We start from the raw sequence: 12,108 nt of genomic DNA on the forward strand, positions 1-12,108 counted from the left end.
GTTTTTGTCAAGTTTTTGACCAAAAAAACGTTTTTCAAAAAAATTGTCAGAATCAAAAACGACATAGTATAGTATGTCGTTTTTGTCCAATTTTGGACCAAATTTTTTTCTCCAAAAATGGTCACATTTTAGAGACATAGTATAGTATAACGTACTGCATAGTATAGTGTGACGTTTTTGTCCAGTTTTGGACCAAAAAAACGTTTTTCAAAAAAATTGTCAGATTTTGGACGACATAGTATAGTATGTCGTTTTTGTCCAATTTTGGACCAAATTTTTTTTCTCCAAAAATGGTCACATTTTAGAGACATAGTATAGTATGAGGTACTGCATAGTATAGTGTGACGTTTTTGTCAAGTTTTGGACCAAAAAAACGTTTTTCAAAAAAATTGTCAGAATCAAAAACGACATAGTATAGTATGTCGTTTTTGTCCAATTTTGGACCAAATTTTTTTTCTCCAAAAATGGTCACATTTTAGAGACATAGTATAGTATAACGTACTGCATAGTATAGTGTGACGTTTTTGTCCAGTTTTGGACCAAAAAAACGTTTTTCAAAAAAATTGTCAGATTTTGGACGACATAGTATAGTATGTCGTTTTTGTCCAATTTTGGACCAAATTTTTTTTCTCCAAAAATGGTCACATTTTAGAGACATAGTATAGTATGAGGTACTGCATAGTATAGTGTGACGTTTTTGTCAAGTTTTGGACCAAAAAAACGTTTTTCAAAAAAATTGTCAGAATCAAAAACGACATAGTATAGTATGTCGTTTTTGTCCAATTTTGGACCAAATTTTTTTTCTCCAAAAATGGTCACATTTTAGAGACATAGTATAGTATAACGTACTGCATAGTATAGTGTGACTTTTTTGTCAAGTTTTGGACCAAAAAAACGTTTTTCAAAAAAATTGTCAGATTTTGGACGACATAGTATAGTATGTCGTTTTTGTCCAATTTTGGACCAAATTTTTTTTCTCCAAAAATGGTCACATTTTAGAGACATAGTATAGTATAACGTACTGCATAGTATAGTGTGACGTTTTTGTCAAGTTTTGGACCAAAAAAACGTTTTTCAAAAAAATTGTCAGAATCAAAAACGACATAGTATAGTATGTCGTTTTTGTCCAATTTTGGACCAAATTTTTTTTCTCCAAAAATGGTCACATTTTAGAGACATAGTATAGTATAACGTACTGCATAGTATAGTGTGACGTTTTTGTCAAGTTTTGGACCAAAAAAACGTTTTTCAAAAAAATTGTCAGAATCAAAAACGACATAGTATAGTATGTCGTTTTTGTCCAATTTTGGACCAATTTTTTTTCTCCAAAAATGGTCACATTTTAGAGACATAGTATAGTATAACCTACTGCATAGTATAGTGTGACGTTTTTGTCAAGTTTTGGACCAAAAAAACGTTTTTCAAAAAAATTGTCAGAATCAAAAACGACATAGTATAGTATGTCGTTTTTGTCCAATTTTGGACCAAATTTTTTTTCTCCAAAAATGGTCACATTTTAGAGACATAGTATAGTATGAGGTACTGCATAGTATAGTGTGACGTTTTTGTCAAGTTTTGGACCAAAAAAACGTTTTTCAAAAAAATTGTCAGAATCAAAAACGACATAGTATAGTATGTCGTTTTTGTCCAATTTTGGACCAAATTCTTTTTCTCCAAAAATGGTCACATTTTAGAGACATAGTATAGTATGAGGTACTGCATAGTATAGTGTGACGTTTTTGTCAAGTTTTGGACCAAAAAAACGTTTTTCAAAAAAATTGTCAGAATCAAAAACGACATAGTATAGTATGTCGTTTTTGTCCAATTTTGGACCAAATTTTTTTTCTCCAAAAATGGTCACATTTTAGAGACATAGTATAGTATAACGTACTGCATAGTATAGTGTGACGTTTTTGTCAAGTTTTGGACCAAAAAAAACGTTTTTCAAAAAAATTGTCAGAATCAAAAACGACATAGTATAGTATGTCGTTTTTGTCCAATTTTGGACCAAATTTTTTTTCTCCAAAAATGGTCACATTTTAGAGACATAGTATAGTATGAGGTACTGCATAGTATAGTGTGACGTTTTTGTCAAGTTTTGGACCAAAAAAACGTTTTTCAAAAAAATTGCCAGAATCAAAAACGACATAGTATAGTATGTCGTTTTTGTCCAATTTTGGACCAAATTTTTTTTCTCCAAAAATGGTCACATTTTAGAGACATAGTATAGTATGAGGTACTGCATAGTATAGTGTGACGTTTTTGTCAAGTTTTGGACCAAAAAAAGTTTTTCAAAAAAATTGTCAGAATCAAAAACGACATAGTATAGTATGTCGTTTTTGTCCAATTTTGGACCAAATCTTTTTTCTCCAAAAATGGTCACATTTTAGAGACATAGTATAGTATGAGGTACTGCATAGTATAGTGTGACGTTTTTGTCAAGTTTTGGACCAAAAAAACGTTTTTCAAAAAAATTGTCAGAATCAAAAACGACATAGTATAGTATGTCGTTTTTGTCCAATTTTTGACCAAATTTTTTTTCTCCGAAAATGGTCACATTTTAGAGACATAGTATAGTATAACGTACTGCATAGTATAGTGTGACGTTTTTGTCAAGTTTTGGACCAAAAAAAGTTTTTCAAAAAAATTGTCAGAATCAAAAACGACATAGTATAGTATGGTCAAAATTGGTCAAAAAAGTCATACTATATTATGTCGTCTAAAAATGGTCAAAATTGTCATCTTATAGTATGTCGTCCGAAAATGGTCAAAAAAGTCATCGTATAGTATGTCGTCCAAAATGGTCAAAAAAGTCACACTATAGTATGTCGTCCAAAAATGGTCAAAAATGTCATCGTATAGTATGTCATCCAAAAATGGTCAAAAAAGTCATAGTTTAGTATGTCGTCCAAAAATGGTAAACATTTGTCAAAAACGTCATAGTATAGTATGTAGTCCAAAAATGGTCAAAAAAGTCATAGTATAGTATGTCGTCCAAAAATTGTCAAAATTGGTCAAAAACGTCATAGTATAGCGTCCAAAAATGGTCAAAATTGGTCAAAAACGTCATAGTATAGTATGTCGTCCAAAAATGGTAAACATTTGTCAAAAATGTCATAGTATAGTATGTCCTCCAAAAATTGTCAAAAAAGTCATAGTATAGTATGTCGTCCAAAAATGGTCAAAAAGTCATAGTTTAGTATGTCGTTCAAAAATGGTCAAAAACGTCATAGTATAGTATGTTGTCCAAAAAGGGTCAACATTGGTCAAAAACGTCATAGTATAGTATGTCCTCCAAAAATTGTCAAAAAAGTCATAGTATAGTATGTCGTCCAAAAATGGTCAAAAAGTCATATTTTAGTATGTCGTCCAAAAATGGTCAAAAACGTCATAGTATAGTATGTTGTCCAAAAAGGGTCAACATTGGTCAGAAACGTCATAGTATAGTATGTCCTCCAAAAATTGTCAAAAAAGTCATACTATAGTATGTCGTCCAAAAATGGTCAAAAACGTCATAGTATAGTATGTCGTCCAAAAAGGGTCAAAATTGGTTAAAAACGTAGAAGTATAGTATGTTGTCCATAAATGGTCAAAATTGGTCAAAAAAGTCATACTATAGTATATCGTCTAAAAATGGTCAAAAAAGTCATAGTATAGTATGTCGTCCAAAAATGGTCAAAAAGTCATATTTTAGTATGTCGTCCAAAAATGGTCAAAAACGTCATAGTATAGTATGTTGTCCAAAAAGGGTCAACATTGGTCAAAAACGTCATAGTATAGTATGTCCTCCAAAAATTGTCAAAAAAGTCATACTATAGTATGTCGTCCAAAAATGGTCAAAAACGTCATAGTATAGTATGTCGTCCAAAAATGGTCAAAAAGTCATAGTTTAGTATGTCGTCCAAAAATGGTCAAAAACGTCATAGTATAGTATGTTGTCCAAAAAGGGTCAACATTGGTCAAAAACGTCAAAGTATAGTATGTCCTCCAAAAATTGTCAAAAAAGTCATAGTATAGTATGTCGTCCAAAAGTGGTCAAAAACGTCATAGTATAGTATGTTGTCCAAAAATGGTCAAAACTTGTCAAAAACATCATACTTCACTATGTCGTCCAAAAATGGTCAAAAATGTCATAGTATAGTATGTTGTCCAAAAAGGGTCAAAATTGGTTAAAAACGTAGAAGTATAGTATGTTGTCCATAAATGGTCAAAAAAGTCAAAGTATAGTATGTCGTCCAAAAATGGTAAACATTTGTCAAAAATGTCATAGTATAGTATGTCGTCCAAAAATGGTCAAAACTTGTCAAAAACATCATACTTTACTATGTCGTCCAAAAATGGTCAAAAACGTCATAGTATAGTATGTTGTCCAAAAAGGGTCTAAAATTGGTTAAAAACGTAATAGTATAGTATTTTGTCCAAAAATGGTCAAAACTTGTCAAAAACATCATACTATACTATGTCGTCCAAAAATGGTCAAAAATGTCATCGTATAGTATGTCGTCCAAAAATGGTCAAAAAAGTCATAGTATAGTATGTCTTCAAAAATGGTCAAAATTGGTCAAAAAAGTCATACTATAGTATATCGTCTAAAAATGGTCAAAATTGTCATCTTATAGTATGTCGTCTGAAAATGGTCAAAAAAGTCATAGTATAGTATGTCGTCCAAAATGATCAAAAAAGTCATCGTGTAGTATGTCATCCAAAAATGGTCAAAAAAGTCATAGTTTAGTATGTCGTCCAAAAATGGTCAAAAACGTCATAGTATAGTATGTCCTCCAAAAATTGTCAAAAAAGTCATAGTATAGTATGTCGTCCAAAAGTGGTCAAAAACGTCATAGTATAGTATGTCGTCCAAAAATGGTCAAAACTTGTCAAAAACATCATGCTTCACTATGTCGTCCAAAAATGGTCAAAAATGTCATAGTATAGTATGTTGTCCAAAAAGGGTCAAAATTGGTTAAAAACGTAATAGTATAGTATGTTGTCCATAAATGGTCAAAAAAGTCATAGTATAGTATGTCGTCCAAAAATGGTAAACATTTGTCAAAAATGTCATAGTATAGTATGTCGTCCAAAAATGGTCAAAACTTGTCAAAAACATCATACTTTACTATGTCGTCCAAAAATGGTCAAAAACGTCATAGTATAGTATGTTGTCCAAAAAGGGTCAAAAATTGGTTAAAAACGTAATAGTATAGTATGTTGTCCAAAAATGGTCAAAACTTGTCAAAAACATCATACTATACTATGTCGTCCAAAAATGTCATCGTATAGTATGTCGTCCAAAAATGGTCAAAAAAGTCATAGTATAGTATGTCTTCAAAAATGGTCAAAATAGGTCAAAAAAGTCATACTATAGTATATCGTCTAAAAATGGTCAAAATTGTCATCTTATAGTATGTCGTCTGAAAATGGTCAAAAAAGTCATAGTATAGTATGTTGTCCAAAATGGTCAAAAAAGTTATCCTATAGTATGTCGTCCAAAAATTGTCAAAAAGTCATAGTTTAGTATGTCGTCCAAAAATGGTCAAAAACGTCATAGTATAGTATGTCGTCCAAAAATGGTCAAAACTTGTCAAAAAATCATACTTCACTATGTCGTCCAAAAATGGTCAAAAATGTCATAGTATAGTATGTTGTCCAAAAAGGGTCAAAATTGGTTAAAAACGTAATAGTATAGTATGTTGTCCATAAATGGTCAAAAAAGTCAAAGTATAGTATGTCGTCCAAAAATGGTAAACATTTGTCAAAAATGTCAAAGTATAGTATGTCGTCCAAAAATGGTCAAAACTTGTCAAAAACATCATACTTTACTATGTCGTCCAAAAATGGTCAAAAACATCATAGTATAGTATGTTGTCCAAAAAGGGTCTAAAATTGGTTAAAAACGTAATAGTATAGTATGTCCAAAAATGGTCAAAACTTGTCAAAAACATCATACTATACTATGTCGTCCAAAAATGGTCAAAAATGTCATCGTATAGTATGTCGTCCAAAAATGGTCAAAAAAGTCATAGTATAGTATGTCTTCAAAAATGGTCAAAATTGGTCAAAAAAGTCATACTATAGTATATCGTCTAAAAATGGTCAAAATTGTCATCTTATAGTATGTCGTCTGAAAATGGTCAAAAAAGTCATAGTATAGTATGTTGTCCAAAATGATCAAAAAAGTCATCGTGTAGTATGTCATCCAAAAATGGTCAAAAAAGTCATAGTTTAGTATGTCGTCCAAAAATGGTCAAAAACGTCATAGTATAGTATGTTGTCCAAAAAGGGTCAACATTGGTCAAAAACGTCATAGTATAGTATGTCCTCCAAAAATTGTCAAAAAAGTCATAGTATAGTACAGGGGTCACCAACCTTTTTGAGACAGAGAGCTACCTTAAGGATAAAAAATAATATGGAGGGCTACCATATAATATTTTTTTGTTTGTTTACCAATTAAATGATTACTATTATGCATTTAACTGCATACACATTCATTCCAGTGCTTACTCCTAACGATTACCAGTTTTTATAAACAATATCAAAGATATTTTACTGAGTGATCATATGGATACATGCAAGTGAGGTGAAGTGAAGTGAGCCCGCGGGCACCGTATTGGCTGCCTGCGGGCTACCAGGTGCCCGCGGGCACCACGTTGGTGACCCCTGGTATAGTATGTCGTCCAAAAGTGGTCAAAAACGTCATAGTATAGTATGTCGTCCAAAAATGGTCAAAACTTGTCAAAAACATCATAATTTACTATGTCGTCCAAAAATGGTCAAAAACGTCATAGTATAGTATGTTGTCCAAAAAGGGTCAAAAATTGGTTAAAAACGTAATAGTATAGTATGTTGTCCAAAAATGGTCAAAACTTGTCAAAAACATCATACTATACTATGTCGTCCAAAAATGTCATCGTATAGTATGTCGTCCAAAAATGGTCAAAAAAGTCATAGTATAGTATGTCTTCAAAAATGGTCAAAATAGGTCAAAAAAGTCATACTATAGTATATCGTCTAAAAATGGTCAAAATTGTCATCTTATAGTATGTCGTCTGAAAATGGTCAAAAAAGTCATACTATAGTATATCGTCTAAAAATGGTCAAAATTGTCATCTTATAGTATGTCGTCTGAAAATGGTCAAAAAAGTCATAGTATAGTATGTCGTCCAAAATGGTCAAAAAAGTCATCGTATAGTATGTCATCCAAAAATGGTCAAAAAAGTCATAGTTTAGTATGTCGTCCAAAAATGGTCAAAAACGTCATAGTATAGTATGTCGTCCAAAAATGGTCAAAACTTGTCAAAAACATCATGCTTCACTATGTCGTCCAAAAATGGTCAAAAATGTCATAGTATAGTATGTTGTCCAAAAAGGGTCAAAATTGGTTAAAAACGTAATAGTATAGTATGTTGTCCATAAATGGTCAAAACTTGTCAAAAACATCATACTATACTATGTCGTCCAAAAATGGTCAAAAACGTCATAGTATAGTATGTTGTCCAAAAAGGGTCAAAAATTGGTTAAAAACGTAATAGTATAGTATGTTGTCCAAAAATGGTCAAAACTTGTCAAAAACATCATACTATACTATGTCGTCCAAAAATGTCATCGTATAGTATGTCGTCCAAAAATGGTCAAAAAAGTCATAGTATAGTATGTCTTCAAAAATGGTCAAAATAGGTCAAAAAAGTCATACTATAGTATATCGTCTAAAAATGGTCAAAATTGTCATCTTATAGTATGTCGTCTGAAAATGGTCAAAAAAGTCATAGTATAGTATGTCGTCCAAAATGGTCAAAAAAGTTATCCTATAGTATGTCGTCCAAAAATTGTCAAAAAGTCATAGTTTAGTATGTCGTCCAAAAATGGTCAAAAACGTCATAGTATAGTATGTCGTCCAAAAATGGTCAAAACTTGTCAAAAAATCATACTTCACTATGTCGTCCAAAAATGGTCAAAAATGTCATAGTATAGTATGTTGTCCAAAAAGGGTCAAAATTGGTTAAAAACGTAATAGTATAGTATGTTGTCCATAAATGGTCAAAAAAGTCAAAGTATAGTATGTCGTCCAAAAATGGTAAACATTTGTCAAAAATGTCATAGTATAGTATGTCGTCCAAAAATGGTCAAAACTTGTCAAAAACATCATACTTTACTATGTCGTCCAAAAATGGTCAAAAACGTCATAGTATAGTATGTTGTCCAAAAAGGGTCTAAAATTGGTTAAAAACGTAATAGTATAGTATGTCCAAAAATGGTCAAAACTTGTCAAAAACATCATACTATACTATGTCGTCCAAAAATGGTCAAAAATGTCATCGTATAGTATGTCGTCCAAAAATGGTCAAAAAAGTCATAGTATAGTATGTCTTCAAAAATGGTCAAAATTGGTCAAAAAAGTCATACTATAGTATATCGTCTAAAAATGGTCAAAATTGTCATCTTATAGTATGTCGTCTGAAAATGGTCAAAAAAGTCATAGTATAGTATGTTGTCCAAAATGATCAAAAAAGTCATCGTGTAGTATGTCATCCAAAAATGGTCAAAAAAGTCATAGTTTAGTATGTCGTCCAAAAATGGTCAAAAACGTCATAGTATAGTATGTTGTCCAAAAAGGGTCAACATTGGTCAAAAACGTCATAGTATAGTATGTCCTCCAAAAATTGTCAAAAAAGTCATAGTATAGTACAGGGGTCACCAACCTTTTTGAGACAGAGAGCTACCTTAAGGATAAAAAATAATATGGAGGGCTACCATATAATATTTTTTTGTTTGTTTACCAATTAAATGATTACTATTATGCATTTAACTGCATACACATTCATTCCAGTGCTTACTCCTAACGATTACCAGTTTTTATAAACAATATCAAAGATATTTTACTGAGTGATCATATGGATACATGCAAGTGAGGTGAAGTGAAGTGAGCCCGCGGGCACCGTATTGGCTGCCTGCGGGCTACCAGGTGCCCGCGGGCACCACGTTGGTGACCCCTGGTATAGTATGTCGTCCAAAAGTGGTCAAAAACGTCATAGTATAGTATGTCGTCCAAAAATGGTCAAAACTTGTCAAAAACATCATAATTTACTATGTCGTCCAAAAATGGTCAAAAACGTCATAGTATAGTATGTTGTCCAAAAAGGGTCAAAAATTGGTTAAAAACGTAATAGTATAGTATGTTGTCCAAAAATGGTCAAAACTTGTCAAAAACATCATACTATACTATGTCGTCCAAAAATGTCATCGTATAGTATGTCGTCCAAAAATGGTCAAAAAAGTCATAGTATAGTATGTCTTCAAAAATGGTCAAAATAGGTCAAAAAAGTCATACTATAGTATATCGTCTAAAAATGGTCAAAATTGTCATCTTATAGTATGTCGTCTGAAAATGGTCAAAAAAGTCATACTATAGTATATCGTCTAAAAATGGTCAAAATTGTCATCTTATAGTATGTCGTCTGAAAATGGTCAAAAAAGTCATAGTATAGTATGTTGTCCAAAATGATCAAAAAAGTCATCGTGTAGTATGTCATCCAAAAATGGTCAAAAAAGTCATAGTTTAGTATGTCGTCCAAAAATGGTCAAAAACGTCAAAGTATAGTATGTTGTCCAAAAAGGGTCAACATTGGTCAAAAACGTCATAGTATAGTATGTCCTCCAAAAATTGTCAAAAAAGTCATAGTATAGTACAGGGGTCACCAACCTTTTTGAGACAGAGAGCTACCTTAAGGATAAAAAATAATATGGAGGGCTACCATATAATATTTTTTTGTTTGTTTACCAATTAAATGATTACTATTATGCATTTAACTGCATACACATTCATTCCAGTGCTTACTCCTAACGATTACCAGTTTTTATAAACAATATCAAAGATATTTTACTGAGTGATCATATGGATACATGCAAGTGAGGTGAAGTGAAGTGAGCCCGCGGGCACCGTATTGGCTGCCTGCGGGCTACCAGGTGCCCGCGGGCACCACGTTGGTGACCCCTGGTATAGTATGTCGTCCAAAAGTGGTCAAAAACGTCATAGTATAGTATGTCGTCCAAAAATGGTCAAAACTTGTCAAAAACATCATACTTTACTATGTCGTCCAAAAATGGTCAAAAACGTCATAGTATAGTATGTTGTCCAAAAAGGGTCAAAAATTGGTTAAAAACGTAATAGTATAGTATGTTGTCCAAAAATGGTCAAAACTTGTCAAAAACATCATACTATACTATGTCGTCCAAAAATGTCATCGTATAGTATGTCGTCCAAAAATGGTCAAAAAAGTCATAGTATAGTATGTCTTCAAAAATGGTCAAAATAGGTCAAAAAAGTCATACTATAGTATATCGTCTAAAAATGGTCAAAATTGTCATCTTATAGTATGTCGTCTGAAAATGGTCAAAAAAGTCATACTATAGTATATCGTCTAAAAATGGTCAAAATTGTCATCTTATAGTATGTCGTCTGAAAATGGTCAAAAAAGTCATAGTATAGTATGTCGTCCAAAATGGTCAAAAAAGTCATCGTATAGTATGTCATCCAAAAATGGTCAAAAAAGTCATAGTTTAGTATGTCGTCCAAAAATGGTCAAAAACGTCATAGTATAGTATGTCGTCCAAAAATGGTCAAAATTGGTCAAAAACGTCATAGTATAGTATGTCGTCCAAAAATGGTCAAAAAGTCATAGTTTAGTATGTCGTCCAAAAATGGTCAAAAACGTCATAGTATAGTATGTTGTCCAAAAAGGGTCAACATTGGTCAAAAACGTCATAGTATAGTATGTCCTCCAAAAATTGTCAAAAAAGTCATAGTATAGTATGTCGTCCAAAAGTGGTCAAAAACGTCATAGTATAGTATGTCGTCCAAAAATGGTCAAAACTTGTCAAAAACATCATACTTTACTATGTCGTCCAAAAATGGTCAAAAACGTCATAGTATAGTATGTTGTCCAAAAAGGGTCAAAAATTGGTTAAAAACGTAATAGTATAGTATGTTGTCCAAAAATGGTCAAGACTTGTCAAAAACATCATACTATACTATGTCGTCCAAAAATGGTCAAAAATGTCATCATATAGTGTGTCGTCCAAAAATGGTCAAAAAAGTCATAGTATAGTATGTCTTCAAAAATGGTCAAAATTGGTCAAAAAAGTCATACTATAGTATATCGTCTAAAAATGGTCAAAATTGTCATCTTATAGTATGTCGTCTGAAAATGGTCAAAAAAGTCATAGTATAGTATGTCGTCCAAAATGGTCAAAAAAGTCATCGTATAGTATGTCGTCCAAAAATGGTCAAAAAAGTCAAACATTTTTGATGACAAACTAAAGTATGACTTTACCATACTATACTATGACCTTTTCGTCAAATTTTCCGACCACATACTCACCTGAGTTTTTGGTCAAACTTTGGACACATTTTTTTCATACTAAATCATGACTGGACTGCCCCAGATGGGACTTGAACCCAAAATCCCTGGCTCAGGAGACCAGTGTCTTTCCCTTGTAACTAGTTATTTGTATAATTTGTGACTCAGTTACTAATTCAGTTACTTTTTGGGAGAAGTAATAAGTAACTAGTAACTATCTAATTACTTAACAAGTGAAGAGTAAACGGATTAAATTTCGGTGCAGAGCCTCAGAAGAGACCACGGTCACAGTCCTGGTCGTGCGCCACACATTTGCGTGATTTAACAGCCAGCTGGCATCATCAGCACAATCAGCACCGGGCATGCTGTTGTGATCACACCGGACAGAACGTCACCTATCTGGGCTCACGTCACGCCGGTGTCTCGCTGTCAGTGAGCGGCTCACCAGCGTCTTGGCTACGTTTCCTCTCTGCGTGATGTTCTTGCTGTGTTTCTCGTTGGCCATGCGGATCCTCTGCTTTGCCACCATCTTCCACAGCGACCACAACACCCGCGATACAATAAAAGTGTGTTTATTTCGCCCCTTCTTTCCCTGATCTGCGTCAAGTTCACACAACCACGCCAGGAACGTGACGGAGCGAATTTCAAAATAAAAGCAAGGACACGCGAGTGCAGCTTTTCGAGGGGCGCGTACGAAACATTATTTTATGTTTTACAGAATTCGTGTAGCTAAATAGAAGCAGTCACGATATTTTTG

The 12,108-nt window shown here is 32.7% G+C and overlaps 1 protein-coding gene across 1 annotated transcript in view; it reads right to left on the reverse strand.

Moving 5' to 3' along the window:
* serp2 (stress-associated endoplasmic reticulum protein family member 2) overlaps positions 1-11,880 on the reverse strand; it is a gene marked incomplete at both ends in the record, with an annotated part of 31,225 nt that extends 19,345 nt beyond the window's left edge. The window contains one exon of the mRNA XM_083908615.1: positions 11,797-11,880. Within this exon, the coding sequence (XP_083764741.1) occupies positions 11,797-11,880 (84 nt within the window). The remainder of the gene's footprint in view (positions 1-11,796) is intronic.
* Positions 11,881-12,108: the final 228 nt, after the last annotated feature.

Source organism: Microchirus variegatus, assembly GCF_963457635.1.
Source record: "Microchirus variegatus genome assembly, chromosome: 22".
Classification (NCBI taxonomy): Eukaryota; Metazoa; Chordata; class Actinopteri; order Pleuronectiformes; family Soleidae; genus Microchirus; species Microchirus variegatus.